Raw genomic sequence first — 16,583 nt, 5'->3', positions numbered from 1 at the left:
TACAAGTGAAATCCACCAGCCTCCACAGCAGTAAGTTTTACATCAGATTTCTTTTAAGTGTCTCTGGCTCTCATTCCAAGTCATCTGTTTCTAATCTCACTTGGCTTATTGCCATATTCCCGTCACAGTATACGACTTCTAATATGTACATACAGCACTGTTACACGTTACCTGGTCTGAAGCCAGGAAAAATTCCCAGTGAATTGGTTAAAAAAACACAAAAGTATCAACCTAATTTGTAACTGAAAAGAAAGAGCTACCCATTCAGTGCTTCAGGCTCACTTTGGGAATGACACAGAAGTTTATTTCAGGGATTAAATAAAAGGAGCTGCTTGTAAAAGCTTCAACATAACAAAACAAGTTGATCTTTCTCTTGATTTAGTAGTGAAATTACTTCAAGGCACTCTCAACCTATTTTATTTCACTGTAAATTTCCACAAATGTTCCATCTGGAGTTTTAAAACACATACTTTATGTTTGTTTTGAGACTTTTTATGTTTATTTCAACATCCTGAATGAATAAAACACAGCAAAGGCATCAAAGTATTCAATTTGATGAAGCAACACGCTTGAGGTTTGTTGTGTTAATTTAATCATCCAGCTGGCAAAGCATGGCAACTCCACGCTTGATCCAGTGCTGAGGGCGCCTGCTGGTGCACAAAGTCATGGAAATGACAAAGTTGGTGGAGTGGCCTGTTGTGGAGAGGGTTCCCTTTCTCTCACTGGTCTTATAGAGAGGACAGATGAACTGGTTCTGAGGCTGATCGGTGTTTGTCTTTTGAGCTGCAGGGTAGAAAAGAAAACAAGAGAAATAGTGAGCAGACGCAGACACGTGAAAACATGAATTACCTGCATTTGAACTGTTAGTGGATAGGGATGGTAACACTTACTTGGTTTAATCCAGATAATTGGCATCAAGTCAAACAGAACTTTGGAATGCTGCTCAGCAAGAACTCCGCTGTTGATAAGGAGACAAAATATAAAACCTTTACAAAACATCCTTTCTTTCCGCTGATATGATAGCATAACCCCATTATGAACTCCTACTTTTCTTTATCCCAACGAGCTCCATCAAGGAACAATCCATTTACATAAACACCATCCTCAGGTGATGTTTCTGACTCATCAATAGGGAGAACCTTTAAGTGCAATCATGAAAACAACAACAACAAAGTAAGTATGCACTGAGGGCTGTGAGAGCATATTTGAAGTAGAGATAAAGGGATTACAAATTGTGTCTTTTAACCTCGAAATCAAAGCCCAGCAGGTCGATGGGGATGTGGTATTTACGGGCGTAATTCTGCATAGCACCAGTCAGGAAGGCCTGGGTGAAGAAGAAGCCAGACACCCAGAACACGCTGGGTTTACTGGAATCGTACCAGTCCTACAAGTACACAAAACAATACAGGATTAAACAGAAGACAAGGACAAACAAAGCTTCCATGTCATCATAGTTACTTCTGTTTTTTTTTGAGAGCATCTTTCTCAAGCAGCCGCACCTGCAAGAACTTAAGCCTCGAGAGAAAGTCTGTGATGTAAGTGCCCAAAGGCTTCAAGCTCGGGTAAGAGCGCTTGGCCCACTTCTCTGGGACCTTTCCCACAATCAAACTGCCCGCGACTGCCTCCAGCTCTGCATCCATCACCACCAAGCCTTTGATGGCCTTCAGCAGGTTCTTCAGACTCACTCGGATGGTGCTGCACAGCCTGAGAGGAAAAAGAAGAAGAAAAAAGAAAAGTGGGTAAAACAGAAATACTGGAGATGATGTTCTGTGTGTATCAGAGTTCTGCACCGCTCTGTGTGTTCTCACGTGTTGTAGCGCTCCATCTCTTGCACAAGCACGGTGTTCATGCTCTCTTCATAGAGAACTGGGAACTTCAACAAAGCAGCTTCAGTGTCAAAATTAGCTGGAAGCTGAAAGAAAAAAAAGTTGGTTAAAACCATACAACAAAAAAATCAACAGAGACTAATGTAGTCACCAAAACCAATAGGTTTTCCAAGGATTTCTAGTCATGGGACTATGTGAGTGATAGAGTTGATGAAAAATTGAACTCTAAATGTCTCTAAACTTTAGAGGCTGACCATCTAGTGCCTTTCCCCAAAGCCTAGACTGTAGTAGATATGGTCAGCTGGTACCTTTGTAAGGATGTCATTTGCTATGTCATAGAGCGTGTTGTCGCTTCCAGAGCTCCCCCCTCCCTTGGCTCCTCCACCCTGAGTAAGCAGCAAGGAATCGAACAACAGCTTCGTCTGCTGGAGATCCTTGGAGATGTCGACATTTTCGTGCATCCCAAACACCTCTGGATGCTGGCTGAACGGAAGCTCCTACAACACAGAGAAGTCAGTGTCACTCATTTGATTACTTGAAAATATAAACAAAGAATGCTTTTTTTTTCTGCTTTTTGTTGGCAGCTTTTTCACCTTGATGAATTCAATGTAGTCCTCGTAGTTAGATTTGGGAGGGGCATGGTATTCACCGCTTGGTGAAAAAGGGTAGCGAGGTTTCTCAATGACATCGTTGTTGTAAAAGTCAGCCAAGATCGTCATCAAGAGCCGCCTGTCCCAGTCATCAGTCACTCGACCACCGTAGTTACACTCTCCAGTCAGGTAAGTTATGGCCTCGAAGGGCACCTCATCGTACTCATTCACAAACAGCTACAGAGAAGAAAATATTCGCAGGTTTCAGATTCTTTAGGTATTAAAAACATGACTTATTAGACACTGACTGAATACCTGTAGCTGCCTGATGCTTATACGTAGGTCGGACTCATTGAAACCATAGGGAATATTCCAGCCCAGAGGTCCAAACTTCTTCCTCTCCTGAACCAGAGCATGAAAGAAACACAGGCCGTACAGGAGCTTCTCCCAAATCTGAAGGAGACATTTAGGAATGGCCCACTTATTAAAACCTTTTTACACTATTTGATGGAAATGTAATACTCTAAGGTGAAACTTAATACAAAATAGCCTGCATGACTCACCAGCTCTTTGTTGGGACAGTTATTGAAGAAGTTTGGGTCTGATACAGGATCTGACTGATAAGATTGTAGCAAGTTGAGGCGAAGTCCAGTGGGAGGCTCATTTGTCATTTTGACCCCATTTTGCAGGATGGTCACTGGAAACTAACAGCAAAAAGATGTTTTTAGTAGTACTGTCAGGTGATTAAAAAAATAATGTAATTAATCACAGGGTTTGTAATTAGTTAATCAAATTAATCACATTTTAATCTCATATCTCATAAGTAAAGAATTTGAATTCTAGGACATAACAAAACTGTAGAGCATGACAAATCAAATGGATACATGAAGAAGAGAAGATTTGTTAATTCACATTTTTTTCAACTGGCCAATATCAAAATGTCCATGTTTGCTGCCATTGACATCTATAGAGGCGGGGTCTGGCAGAGCTTGTCAATCAAATTAATGCTTGAGAACTACTGTGGGTGAGAGCGGTGCGCTTTTTGGACGAGAGCTCAGCATGGATATGAGGAGACGATGTGGGATGACAAAGGCATAGTGCGACACTTCAAGTCAGAATAGTTCAGGCAGCTCACGCTCCAACTAAGGATGCATTACGGTAGTTCAGAGAGAAAGAGCGGCGCAATCTTGAGAAAAGACGACAGAGATCATGGAGGGTATCAAAGGATGGAGCACCCAAGACAAACACCATCAAAAATATGTACGTTTTGTCTGTTTTTTGGATAAAAAACAGGAAGAGAGACATAAAAGAAGAGTCCACTCTTCTCAGGTAGTTTTGGTGTTTAAAAAGTCATAGAAAACAATATTATTTGGGTCATGATCATTCAAGATGCGCTGAAAATGGCTGGCAGCAAATGGGTTTATCTTGTTAATTTTTTTGATTCATTAATTTGCGGTGTAATTAATAAATCTAAGCAATACATTAAAGTGACAGCCCAAGTTTTTAGGTTTATATTCATAGTGATAATCATAACTGGTGTCTTGAAAAACTTGCATAAACATTACTTTAGCTGAAGGGTAACTTGTCAGCCAAAGGCGGAAGTCAGGGTGGCATGTTGTTGGACTGAAGTCCTCACAGATTTTCTCCAGGGTCGACATCCAGGAAACAGCCAGGTGACAGTTCTGCAAACACACCCAGGTCCCTTCCTGCATGGCTGTGGATATCATTTTGGCGGCAATGGGCCCCTGGCCCTGCCCCAGAGAGATGGACTGAAACTTGGCACCATCCATGTTCTTGTTACTGGCAAACTTCAGCAAGCCTGCGGAGGGATATTATTATTTGTGATGATCCTTAGGAGCCACATCTTTGACAGTTAATCACTGGTGCTGTTGGACTTACTCGCCATGGGATCTGCTCCTGGAGACAGCACAAACACAAGAGGGATGCTAGAGTTGGAGTCCAAGTAGCTCTTACTCAGGTCAAAGGGGGGCGGCTGGACAAATTTCTTGCCCAGTTTGACAGTCACGTATTTAGTCACAGCTGGCACTATCTTATCAGGCCTGAGACAGCGAACGATGATCATCTTCTGCAGCTCATTAAGTCGATCACACCAGGGAGTGGGCAGAGGAGTGTTGCAAGGCTCTTTGCTGTCATAAATGGGCTTGAAGTCTCCAGGGCTTTTAATGAAAGCCTCTCTGTGGAATAAAACACAGTGGGATTCACTCCATTAGACAAGAGGAACGTCTTGTTGAGAGCATTTGTTATGAGTGATGGTTTTTACTTTATTCCTTGTAAGCCGGGCAAATCGCTGGCCCTACAAATCTCATCCCAGCTCTTGTCTTGCAGCCAGCTCGGTTCTGGGTTGGGGACCGTGTTCTGCAGACCCACTCCACCAGTCAGTAGGAACATAAAATCTGAATATTCAATCTCCTTTTTTGCCCTAGATGGATATAAAAGAAATGGCACCATGCATTAAACTACACATGAGCATGCGCTGAAAAGATATTTTTTACAGAATGTGACATATTAGGTAACATCTCCCCTTCTTTAAGCACTCACAGGAGCAGATTGCAGCAGAGGAGGAATGAAAAGAGGAGTTTGTCCCGCTCAAACAGAGAGCGACAGACATTACAATAGAGGTTATAGGTGAAGTGATCAATCAGGTATCGAAGTCTCCGCTCCAGGATCTTTGACTTGTTACTGATGGATGGAAAAGAAAACAAAGAAAGCTTTAAAACAAAGCCCGACATCTGATTAGAAACTGAGTCAGTTTTCCAATAATCATCCCATTTGTCAATAATTAGTCTCATCAGATCTGACTCAGTGCTTTACAGCTTTGCAGAACAGTCTTCATGTGCATCACTCACCTGTCCTGAATGGAGTTAATGTAGAGGTTGACAAACCAGCTGAGAGAGTACTGGTACATTGGGTCTATGTTAGTCAGATCAGCGATGCTGAAGTACAGGATGGAGGAATGCTTGGCTATAGATCTGTAACCTTCCCGAGACTCTGCTATCTTGATCTCAGTCTTCTCTGCAATCTGCAAAACATGCATCAAATGAAGTTTTATGACCTTATATCACAAAGCTCAGGTCTAGAAGAGTTTTGTGCATTCTCCACACCTGCTGTTTCTTCGTGATCTCATTGGACATAATCTTTGCAGAGTCCAGAATCTGAATGGCACTCTCATCCTCCAGAATATTCCCCTCAGAAGACTGCAGCGTCTCTAAGATCTTGTCCTCAATTTCTTTCAGCTGCCTCTTATTAGCAGCTGACTGCAGGATGAGTGCATTCCTTTCTTCTTCCAATTCCGGCCTGTGGAGAAAATAAACAGCTCCAAAGAAGTAATAAGAACGATATCTAGGGAATACTAATATGACCAGTTTGGGGGCCCTACCTTTCCTTTGCAACCACTATTCCCAGTAGCTGGTCCTCCAAGCCCTCTGGCGTGATCATAAAGTTAAGAAGAGAGACCTTTGTGGCCAGCTCTGGTAAGTAGTGTGGGTTCCTCAGCTTTGTGGTGATGTAGAAACGGAAATCACTTGAATACTCGATCACACTCTCCCCAAGCCTGATGCAATCCACACCACCTAGGTGAAACGAATCATCTCTTTGAACTTTTGCTGCTTTTGAAATGAAAAATAAAATCTGAGCTTCAGCACACTCAGAGCACCTTGTTTGAAGATTTGTTTGAGCAGCAGCGGTTCCAGTGATGGGTCCAGCTCCTCTCCAACATTCTCCAGTAGCAAGGGTGTTCCAAACTGAATGCAGTTTTCCAACGTTCTCATATAATCCCCATCAGTAAGCTTGATCACACTCAGGTTGTTGTCTTTCTCTGAATTCTTCACCCACTTGTTCGCCTGACCCTGGGGATCGATCATCAGGGGCCTGAGAGAAAACAAACACAGAGGCTGAGACCTATCTGAGGTTGAAGTGTAATCTAGTGCTGGCAGGTGATTTAAAATATGTCTAATTAACTAAGGATTTGTAATTAATTAAACTAATTAATCGCTTTTTAATCTCATATCTGTTTAAGGTCTCCCAAAAAAGAATTTGAATTTTAGGACATTACAAAACTGCAGAGACTGATCAAATGAATACAAGACGAGGAGATGATTTGTAAATCCACATTTCTTTCAACTGGCCAAGATTAAAATGTCTGTGTTCACTGCCATTGACGTCTACAAAGGCAGAGTCTGGCGGAGCTTGTAAATCAAAATATGCTCGTAAACTACTGTGGGTGAGAGCAGTGCGCTCTTTGGACGAGAGCTCAGCATGGATATGAGGAGAAGATGTAAGATGACAGAGGCATAGCGAGGCGCTGAAAGTAAGAAGAGTTCAGGCAGCTCACGCTCAAACATAGGATGTGTCGAGGTAGTTCAGAGAGAAAGAGCGTCACGATCATGAGAAAAGACGACAGAGATCAAGGAGAGGATCAAAGGATGAAGTGCTTGAGATGAACGTGAACAAAAAGTACATTTTGTCTGTTTTTGGATCAAAAACAAGAAGAGAGTCATAAAAGAAGATAGTCCACTCTTCTTAGGTAGTTTTGGTGTTTACATAGTCATAAAAAAATATTATTCGAGTCTTGAAAGATTGTTCAAGATGCTCTGAAAATGGCTAATGTAAACATCTCCTGTGAGTGGAGGTAAACAAAAGTTCCCTTTTCAAAGATTTTACTATCAAGGAACTCACCACCTCCGTGAATTACTGACGATGACACCATTATCAACAGAGAAAGAGTCACTGGGAAGACCAGCGATGTTCCAAGCCCTGATCTTGATGGGATCCCCCAGCGTCTTACTGAGAGTGAACTCATCTGATGATGGAATATTCCTAGACTACGGATTTAAAGAGAGAGTAACAGGAAGAAAGCAACTTGTAAATATGGCTAAATTAGATTGAAGTGAATGTAAAAGACTAAATAAAAGACTGAAGGAATGTTACTTTGCAGAGTTTGGTCCATGACTTGGTGCAGTCCTGTCTGAAGCCAGCGGTGAAGGCACCAAGGTAAGCGATGACCCCAGCAGAGATGAGGACATCCCCGGTCAGGTTGTCGTATGTGTTCTGGAGATCATCTGCTGCCTTTGACCACCTTAAGATCACAACTAATTTAAGCAATGACTGCTGTATTTAAAGACAACGTAACAGAAACTTCAACTGCTTCGTTCTCACCTCGTCTTTTCTCCACCGAGACCACCTATAAGCTTCTCTGCTCTCTCCAACTTCCTGGCGCACAAATCAACCTGAAACTCCAGCTGGGCTTTCTCCTCTGTCTTCTCCTCGAAAGTTTTCTGAAGGGCAGCCAAACGGTCTTCCACTTCTTTCAGTTCGGCTCTCTTCTGGTCCAGCAGGGCCATGGTATCAGCCAGAGACTCCTGTGCCTCTGCGAGGTTAGCTTTCTTAGGAGCTACAACCTGAAGTAAAACATAGGAGGTGTGATCAAAGAAGAGGTGGAAGCATGTTTAAAAAGTTTCATTAAAAACAAAAATCACTGCACCTTTGCCACTCGGTCGTACACCTCCATTGCTTTGATCCACTTGCACAGGCCCTCTGCTGCAGAGGAGGCCTTTGCAACTATACTGGGGTCAAAATCAGGATTAGTCATGTACTCAGAGCGGATTTTTTGCATCACAGGGACCTGTAGCAAGGACAAGGAAAAGTTAATGACAGCAGAATATAGTTGAGAGTTAAATAATAAATTGAGACAGAATTTCTTCAACACTCACTGGAATGTTATCCTTGTCGTATTCTTTGAGATCTCGTAAAAAGTTCATGTCACCCAGTAACTTTTTGCTTGGACCCCAGTAGTCCAGAACCTTCACAAGAAATAAAAATGTTTTCAGTAGTTTCAGCTTTGGCAATATTTTTTTAAGGGAAAAAAGTGTGACAGTAGTTTCATGATTTCCTGCAGTCTAACCTTTTTTCCAGTCCCAGCTGGATCAGCTATCTTATCCGGCTTTATCTCCTTCATCACACACACAGCTGACATCACAAGCTTCACCCCTGAAGGAGGATTTTTCATCGACTTCACAATGGTGACATCAGAGGGCTGAAAGAGAAACAGACAGCTCATCTCAGCCGACTGTATTAACTGTGATCTCCGGAGCAGATTAAACTGTAGCGATGGAGCAGTGAAGTGGAAGCGTTTCTTACCTTCAGAGTGTCTAAGGCTGACAGAGCAGCTTCCAGGGCGGGGATGGCCTCAGCCAGGTCACTTTCACATTCGTTCTTCAGAGCCTGAGCCTCATTGGCTTTTATTGTCGCAGCTTCTTCATCCACACGCACGACTTTACTTTTAGCTTCCACCTCCACAGACTCCACTTCAATCACCTGTGAGCAGTCGCGTTAAATTACGCCAAGAGTTTTCAGATAAACAGCAGGGCAGGCTGAATAGGAAGATGTGTTTTTACCTCCATCATTTTAGTGTTGTCTATTTTTGCCTGCTCCAGTTTGGGCTGCAGGTCTACGAGTTCCTTTTTCATCTCACCAACCTGCAGGAGAATATCATTAAATTTAAAACATGCCATTGTACGCAGAATATTTCAGCATAAAGTAGACAAAAACAGCACAAAACAATTCCATTGAAGTGGCGCTGCAGATACCTGAGATTCAGCAAAGGCTAATTTATCCAGCCCGTTGGTGTACCTCTGCTTTGCTTTCATGACAGTGTCTCTTTTCTGCGTGAGAAGCAGCCTGAAAGCTGCAATCAGTTCCAGGTAAGACGTGGGTGTCACGTAATTATGGCGACCCAGCTGGGAGAGGAATCTGCAATAAGAACAGCACAGTTTAGGGTTTATACATAAAGCTTTTTGAGCGTACAAGTGATAAATAAAGATGTCATACCTGTGTGAGAGTTCTTTGGCAGTGGTGTGAAATGTTTTGCAAATTGGCACGACTTCCTGCCTCTCGTTTTCAGTCATATCCAGTGACTCCAGGAAGGAGTTGGCAACTCGCTCAAGAGCCTCTTCGGGCCATGGCTGCGAAAAAGAGATCATGACATGACAGCTGTTATCGTCTATAATAATGATTATTAGCTTACCAAGCCAACTTTTTAATTGATTCTTAATTGAAATGTGATTGGCTGATAAACTCTCAGTTTGTTGTGAGAAAAAAAAAAACAGCTATCACAGTTGTGTAAATTCTGATGCAAATTCAGTACCTGGAACCAGTCAATGGTGCAGCAGTTAACAAGAGATGGGAATTGGCGCAGGCGGTTTCGAAAAGCATCTCCTATCGGACTGAAGGCAACAACGATGTGCAGGTTCTCTCTACAGCGCGCCACAAAGAAGGCAAACAGAGTCAAAGGGCTCAACTCTAAATTCTTGTTACCAGCCTGGGCAATGGGACGCACCGTCTGAAGACCAAGAACAGGAAAGAGACAATAAACATGAAGAAATATGACCTTTAATGGGAGCGTTTGTGAGGGTTTACGGGTGGATTACAACAACCTACCTCCATAATCTCCTGCTTCTCATCAATGGCAAACAGATTGGGCACCTCTCCTGTGTTCAATACGCTGTCCACATCTTCTAGAAAAGCCTCATCCTTGATTTGAGCGTCAGTTAGCAGGAACACTGTTTTCTGACCTTTCACTCCAGCATTTTTTAACAGCATCTGCAGCAAAAAAAAGAATAATTCATTTGATCCTGTCTTAAAATGTGATCAAAATAGAGATCAAAATAGAGGAAAGAAAATAAAAAAGTTCACACCTTTAGGTCATCTCGCCACTCGGTCATGCCGTAGCTCTTAGAGATCTCAGGCTGGAACATCGTCATGTGAGCCATGGATGTAGCAAGACGAGTGATTGACTGGCGCCCGCTGCCACCCACTCCAACAAGTAGAGCATTACCTCCTGGCTGCTTCAACACACGGCTGATACGAGACAGGTGCTCAAGGACATACCTTCAAATTACAGACCAGAGATAACACACAGACAAAGTTATGAAGCATCAGTTACTTGAACAAATGTTCAGTCTAAAAATCCCCAACAACACTATTTCCAAATAGCTTCAGACGTTTTCATGACAGTGCTTGAAGCGAAAGTGACTCTGTGACAAGTGTTACCTGAAGATGACGAGGTTCATGTGATTCTTGTGCATTTGGTTGTATTCTTCAAGACAGGACTGCACTACGTTTTCAAAGCTGTCCATCGAGGGCACCTCAGTGTACAAACGCTCGTCATCCTCCAGGTCAGGATTCATGTAGTCACCAAACAGAAGGTTCCGCATGTCTTCTTCAACCAGCTAAGGCAGCAACAGAGGTTTTGCTTGGATTAAACATATTCTTGCTTCATATTTGAAAAGAAATACAGTTACAATCCAGACTTTTTGGATTAATGTTAGCATTTCTTTAGAGCAGATTTTAGTTTAGGGTTTACCACATGTTGTAAAGTTCCTGTATTTTGGTTTGATAAGTGAAACCTTGTTATGCAAAAAGATTCATATCTCTGTAAGATCCTGCTCATTGCCTCTAAACATGTATAACAAAAAGATAAAGGGTATAAACCTGAGCCTTCAAGTCTCAATGAATGGATGGAAATTGTCACAAAAATATGCAAAATGGAAAAGATAACCGTTTCTCTAGAACTAAGAGGAGCATCCTTTGAAAAAAAGGGGGAAAGATAGACAAATTTTGTCTTAAAAAGGAAAGACACTATCTCCTCCAACTAGAAAAAATCTTCTTCAAACTTGATGTGCCCCACTACTATTCTGTATATAAATGTAAAAGTTGACTAAACAAAAAAAAAATAAAAAAAAGAAAGAAAGATATACAGCCAATGCTGTAAAAAAGTGTCAAGAGATACAGTTAAATGAGCCTAAATTGAATTTAACTGTATCTGTACTTACTTTACTGCCTTGTTTAAGGTGATCAAACACCTGGTCAAAGGACTCTTTGAAGTGGTCTTTAAGGATGCCTTTCATTAGCTGGAAAAGCCAGGCTCTGTCCTTGTCATCCACCAGGCGATCATAGTAGACACGGAAGACTTCATGGACAAACAAGCGAATCATTGTGTGCTTCTTCTCAAAAGACTGCTTCTTCAGGAGCAAGCAGCCCTGAATGACACGTGAGAAGTCTCGCAAGTTGAAGGTGTAGTGAGACTTTGCTGGGGTAGGAAGCAGATTCTTCATTGCTTTCTTATACACCTATGAGAATAAAACAGAGGTTACAAGCAAGTTGATTATTTTTGTGTAAAAACGTTGAGTTTTTGGGAGGACTCACTTCCATTGTAGCTGTCACTATCTGGGTACCGATGGTGAAACATTCAGGTGGGAATCCGTTGTTTTTCAAATAGAAGGCGACAATGCTGGAGAAGATGCGAACCATGGTGTCATCGCTAAAGGCATTGATGCTAACAATGTTAAAGTGACGCAAGAAGCGAGATGTCACAGCATTCCTCCCACCACCAGGGGGACCCATGGCTGAGATGAGCTGGAGGTCAACAAGAGTGATCTTGGATGTGTCCTTCAGTTCGTACCTGTTGGAGCAAAACAGACAATCCAATTCAATCCAATCCAAACCACTTTATTTATGTAGCACAGTTTTAAAAACAATCAAGTTTCCCAAAGTGCTGCAGAATAAAAATCAAATCAAAAGAACATCAATAACACAAATGAATGAATTAAAACAACAAATAGAAACAAATATAAGCCATAAAAACAAAGGACCATAAAAGACATAAAAGGACAGAGATCGCACAACTCTTGTGGTGATTTAAAAGCCAAGGAATAAAAGAAAGTTTTAAGATGCGATTTAAAAGTCGGTAGGGTGGGGGATGTCTTATTTCGAGCGGCAGATCATTACATAATTTGGTAGCCAATACCGAAAAGGTCTAAATCACCTCAGGTCTTTAAACGGGTTCTCAGGACCACAAGTTAAAAGTGAACAGCAGACCTCAGGGACCAAGAGGGAGTGCAGAAATTTAAAAGGCCAGAGATGTACTGAGATGCTGAACCATTCAAGGATTTAAAAACAAAAATTTAAGTTTTAAAATGAATGGGAAGCTAATGGAGGGACGCCAGGATCGGGGTGATGTGGTCATGCTTTTGTGCACCATTTAAAAGACGAGCAGCTGCATTTTGGACTAACTATAAGCGTGCAAGAGAAGTCTGATTTACACCAACATAGAGCGTAGTACAGTAGTCCAGCTGTATAGAAATAAAAGCATGAATCATTCGTTCAAAGTCGTTAAAAGATAAAACCGATTTAATCTTGGATAAAAGCCTGAGGTGATAAAAACTGGATCTATTTATTGCATTTATTTGTTGATCCAATTTAAAACCACTGTCAACCTTCACACCAAGATTTAAAACAGTGGGTTTACAAGATTAAAGCTTCAGCATGTTAGGAACATCGTTCTTTCTATTAGTTTCTAGTGCATCTCACCAGTTTCCATGGTCAATAAACTGTCGAAGGAGCTCCACGGGAGGCTGCGCTCCAAACTGTTCTAGTGCAGGCATGTTCATGTCATCCACAAAGATGACACACTTCTTTCCCATAGGAGGACCGAAGACACCCTTTCTTCTCTTATCTAATCTTGACATGATGATATTCTGGAAAACATTACAGACAGAGGATTTTTCTCTCTTGACAGATTGCTTCATCTAATGAAGCATTCGTAGCAGTTTAGATTCCTATGAAGGGATATTTTAGACTACATTTTAGACTTTCTTCATGCTGACCTGAGTTTGGTTGGCGCTTGTTCGAGCTGAGAAGTTGATAAAGAAAGGTAGATAGTGGTCCTTGTCCAAATTATTCATCAGCTTCTCCTTGACATAAACTGACTTCCCAGTGCCAGTAGGACCAACAAAAAGCAGAGGTCTACAGATAAACAAGGAAAAGGAGGAAACACATTTTGTCAGATAACATAGTACAAAATCCCGATAAACAAAATGGAACAATCATGCATGGCAAAAACAGACTCAAAGCATTTGTGTTTTCAATACTAACACTCCATATCTGATACAGAGGTCCATTAGGTATGTGTATCGAACTGTATCTATGGTGGGAACAATGATCTCTTGCACTTTGGTGTTTTTGTCCCCCAGGTTGATGTTTTTGATGTTATCATTCCAGTGAACCCATTTGCCTTTTCCCTTGAACTGTCAAAGAGAAGAAAACCTCAGTGAAACCGAGTAAACACACATGAAACTCTTCTGAATGATGGCTTTACTCAGTACCTCATAGAAATAGTCGTACACCAGGCCTTTGTCATCCATTGGACACTCCCATTTCCCCACAGTGGCAGGGATAGGATGTTCTTCCTCTTTTCCCGATACAATCCCTCCAAAGAATTGACTGAACTTCTCTCTGCTGTCTGAGTCACAGCTGCCACCCACGGACCAGACCAGGGAGAAGGTGAAACCTGCCTGTGATCACAAAGACAGAGAAAGGAAACGATCAGCTTCATTGAAAAGTACAAATTTAAAAACACACCAATAAAAAAGGGGTGTAAATGTCTTCAAGCAAGGGGAAAGTTTTTGTTCCAAGTTAGCCATTTAAAAAATGCTTCAGTCCTTTTACCATGATCCAAGTGCGAATGTTTTTATCCCCTGGAGCTTTCTGCACACGTTCAGCGAGCAGCATCTCAAACAGTCGACACAAGGACATCACAGTGTTACTGTTGCTGGTGGGAACAACTTCCTGTAAACAGAAAAATGACTCAGCAAGTCACATTTTTGTATATATACTATAACATATTGTGTTGGGATTGTTCTGGTGCCCAGGGTCTCTTACTCTGCATTGTTTCCGCAGCATCCTGAGAGCAGGCGGCAGGAGCCAGTGAAAGAGCTCCAGCAGCAGAGAGCGGTTCTCCGGGCTCTGCAGAGCCTCAGGGAGGGTGTTCATCCATGAGATAACTAAAGGCTCCCAGCCTAACTGAGCTGGTTCCATGTAGATCATGCCACACCGGCTGACTGTGGCGGGCTGCATTGGAAAGAAATAACAACAGACAAAAAATTTAATAAAAAGACACTATTGTAGTTAACAGAAGTATCGCTTCTGTAAATCAGTAACCATGAATCAAACGAGCTTAAACTCACGGAGGCCTGTGAGAGATCCATGGCTTCAAAGATCAAACTCATCTGATTGGACATCTGAATGATCTCACCACTCATTAGGCACAACTGTGGAAGAAAAGGGAAAAAGTAAACAACTTGTGTACACATGAGGAGCACATGGTGGTAAGATTTTTGTGGTATGCACCTTTTTGTTGTCATCCAGCACCGTGTTCATGCTCTCAATCCACAGTGTGTCTATAGGGCCGTCAAACACCACCCATTTACGATCCGGTGTTTCAGCTGATGCAAACTCACGAAATGTGTTGGCCACAATCCCGTCTGTCCACTACAAAGTTTGGAGAAATATTAATTGGAGCCTCCTGCTGTTTACTACAACAATATAATAAACAAGATTCTCTGAGGCAGAGGTCTACCTCATGGGAAACGAGGTCGAACTGTCCGAAAAGCTGTCCCATGGTGATGGACTTTGGGTTCAATGTCCTGAAAATAACCTTCTCCTCCTCGCCTTGCCCTCTCTCATTCATGAGAGTCAGTGTGTCGGCCAGGACATGCAGCACTTTGGTCTTTCCAGCGAATGGTTCTCCCACCAGCATGAACCTGGAAAACATGATATACAATCACAGTGTTGCAAATATTCATAGAACCTCACAATTAGGGAGGGGCACCTTTCACGTTTGAAACAGCATGGCACTGATACCCAGTACCTGGCAATCGGTATTGGTACTTAATGGTACCAATTTTCTGTACTTTTTTGTGTTTGTGTGGTAAAAAGTATCAATTTGTTTAATAATAATAAAAAAAATCAATTTAACATATTAATTTATCAACATATAACCTTGCAATGCTGTGTTCATGTCCAGCATGGAAAATCGCCTACTCTTCCTCATAGTCACAAGGATGCAATTAGGTACCTAGACATGGTACCTTTTGATTTTACATGAATCAGTACCCAGTACTTTTGACAGAGTTCAATCAGTACCTCTAAAAGTACCTAATTGGGTACCCATCCCTACTCACAATTGAACGAAGTATAACGTACCCATGTCGGACAATCATCATTTCATAAGTCTGGATCATCTTCTCTAAGAAAACTTGTGTTGGCTGTACGTTGTGATTTTTACAGCACTCGTCTGCAGCCTCCAGAAACAGCTGCGGAGGATATGAAAAAAATACACTGGCTCAAATAAAGATGACAAACATGATTAATCTAAAACACAGCCACTGTTGGATTAAGGACAAAGGAATGAAAGAAGTTCACAACATTTCTGACCTCATAGTCGGCCTCAGGAAGAGAGATGCCTGGGAACAAGTCACTGGTGATTCCATTGAAGAGTGGAATATCATGGGAAAGAAATTTGGGCTCATTGACGTCTTTTATGGACCTTAGGAGCTGAAGTTTATAATGTTTGGAAAAAAAAACAGAAAGAGTCAAAACTTTTCACAAGTATAACACAAATAATACAAGTCGGATAGTAGTCATGTCAGCACAGATACCAGGATGTCCTCATTCTCATCAGGATACTTGAGCTTGAGATTTCCTGCAGCCACAAGAACAGCTTTGACGGCCCTCATGCCGTAATCATAATGGAATTGGGAGGACAGCTGCTCCGAGCAGAGCCTGTAGGTCATCACAATCTTCACAGACAGAGGTTTGGCATTGAGGAAGCCGTAAGAATACAGTGAAATCTCTGCAATTAGAGCGTAGTTTGGGACCATCATAGCCACTGTTCGAAACAACACCTTCACAGAGAAAAGAAAGAAAGAAACAGTTTTTCAGTCACAAACTTCAAGTTGTTTTGAGACATTATATTGTGTGGGAGTAAAAGCATCATCATTGCATCACAGTGAATAATTCAAACCTGGAACACAGGCTGAAATGATTCAAAGAATTGAGATCAAATAAAGTGATTAACTTCATCAATAATGCAGAAGAAGAAACAGCCAACATTATCTGACTGTGCTGATCCACAATGATGGATAAGATGTCATTTAACTGATTGGAGACCTTCAGATTGTCCGGGAGTTCTGAGCGTCCTGCATAGCCGGGGTTCATTGTGATGGACACGAAACAGTTTGGGTTGAGTTTTAGCATTGTCCCTTCAAAGTCAAAGTACTCCAGTTTCAGCTCGATTGCCCTCTGGATGCAC

General features: G+C 41.9%; 1 protein-coding gene across 1 annotated transcript in view; it reads right to left on the bottom strand.

Moving 5' to 3' along the window:
- Positions 1-589: 589 nt before the first annotated feature.
- dnah12 (dynein, axonemal, heavy chain 12) overlaps positions 590-16,583 on the bottom strand; it is a 25,599-nt gene continuing 9,605 nt past the window's right edge. The window contains exons 28-74 of the mRNA XM_074680987.1: positions 16,442-16,583; positions 15,931-16,176; positions 15,707-15,826; positions 15,476-15,585; positions 14,850-15,033; positions 14,621-14,761; positions 14,458-14,541; positions 14,153-14,341; positions 13,940-14,059; positions 13,597-13,785; positions 13,367-13,518; positions 13,099-13,237; positions 12,803-12,969; positions 11,639-11,894; positions 11,266-11,562; positions 10,484-10,662; positions 10,129-10,321; positions 9,872-10,033; positions 9,579-9,773; positions 9,263-9,396; positions 9,022-9,184; positions 8,830-8,910; positions 8,573-8,749; positions 8,337-8,468; positions 8,146-8,235; positions 7,917-8,057; positions 7,592-7,833; positions 7,364-7,511; positions 7,112-7,257; positions 6,090-6,304; positions 5,814-6,006; positions 5,539-5,731; positions 5,284-5,456; positions 4,976-5,116; positions 4,698-4,856; positions 4,316-4,611; positions 3,982-4,235; positions 2,980-3,120; positions 2,732-2,869; positions 2,420-2,653; positions 2,135-2,323; positions 1,809-1,912; positions 1,500-1,704; positions 1,247-1,384; positions 1,048-1,139; positions 891-958; positions 590-783 (exon numbers count right to left, since the gene is read on the bottom strand). The exon at positions 16,442-16,583 is cut by the window's right edge and continues 98 nt beyond it. Of these exons, the coding sequence (XP_074537088.1) occupies positions 590-783; positions 891-958; positions 1,048-1,139; positions 1,247-1,384; positions 1,500-1,704; positions 1,809-1,912; positions 2,135-2,323; positions 2,420-2,653; positions 2,732-2,869; positions 2,980-3,120; positions 3,982-4,235; positions 4,316-4,611; positions 4,698-4,856; positions 4,976-5,116; positions 5,284-5,456; positions 5,539-5,731; positions 5,814-6,006; positions 6,090-6,304; positions 7,112-7,257; positions 7,364-7,511; positions 7,592-7,833; positions 7,917-8,057; positions 8,146-8,235; positions 8,337-8,468; positions 8,573-8,749; positions 8,830-8,910; positions 9,022-9,184; positions 9,263-9,396; positions 9,579-9,773; positions 9,872-10,033; positions 10,129-10,321; positions 10,484-10,662; positions 11,266-11,562; positions 11,639-11,894; positions 12,803-12,969; positions 13,099-13,237; positions 13,367-13,518; positions 13,597-13,785; positions 13,940-14,059; positions 14,153-14,341; positions 14,458-14,541; positions 14,621-14,761; positions 14,850-15,033; positions 15,476-15,585; positions 15,707-15,826; positions 15,931-16,176; positions 16,442-16,583 (7,846 nt within the window). The remainder of the gene's footprint in view (positions 784-890; positions 959-1,047; positions 1,140-1,246; positions 1,385-1,499; positions 1,705-1,808; positions 1,913-2,134; positions 2,324-2,419; positions 2,654-2,731; positions 2,870-2,979; positions 3,121-3,981; positions 4,236-4,315; positions 4,612-4,697; positions 4,857-4,975; positions 5,117-5,283; positions 5,457-5,538; positions 5,732-5,813; positions 6,007-6,089; positions 6,305-7,111; positions 7,258-7,363; positions 7,512-7,591; positions 7,834-7,916; positions 8,058-8,145; positions 8,236-8,336; positions 8,469-8,572; positions 8,750-8,829; positions 8,911-9,021; positions 9,185-9,262; positions 9,397-9,578; positions 9,774-9,871; positions 10,034-10,128; positions 10,322-10,483; positions 10,663-11,265; positions 11,563-11,638; positions 11,895-12,802; positions 12,970-13,098; positions 13,238-13,366; positions 13,519-13,596; positions 13,786-13,939; positions 14,060-14,152; positions 14,342-14,457; positions 14,542-14,620; positions 14,762-14,849; positions 15,034-15,475; positions 15,586-15,706; positions 15,827-15,930; positions 16,177-16,441) is intronic.

This window comes from Halichoeres trimaculatus, unplaced genomic scaffold (assembly GCF_033239565.1).
Source record: "Halichoeres trimaculatus isolate MK-OKI-2021-1 unplaced genomic scaffold, fHalTri1.1 fHalTri1_scaffold_11, whole genome shotgun sequence".
In the NCBI taxonomy this organism is placed as follows: Eukaryota; Metazoa; Chordata; class Actinopteri; order Labriformes; family Labridae; genus Halichoeres; species Halichoeres trimaculatus.
Note: the sequence above shows the minus strand (reverse complement) of the source record. Positions and strands in the feature narration are given on the sequence as shown.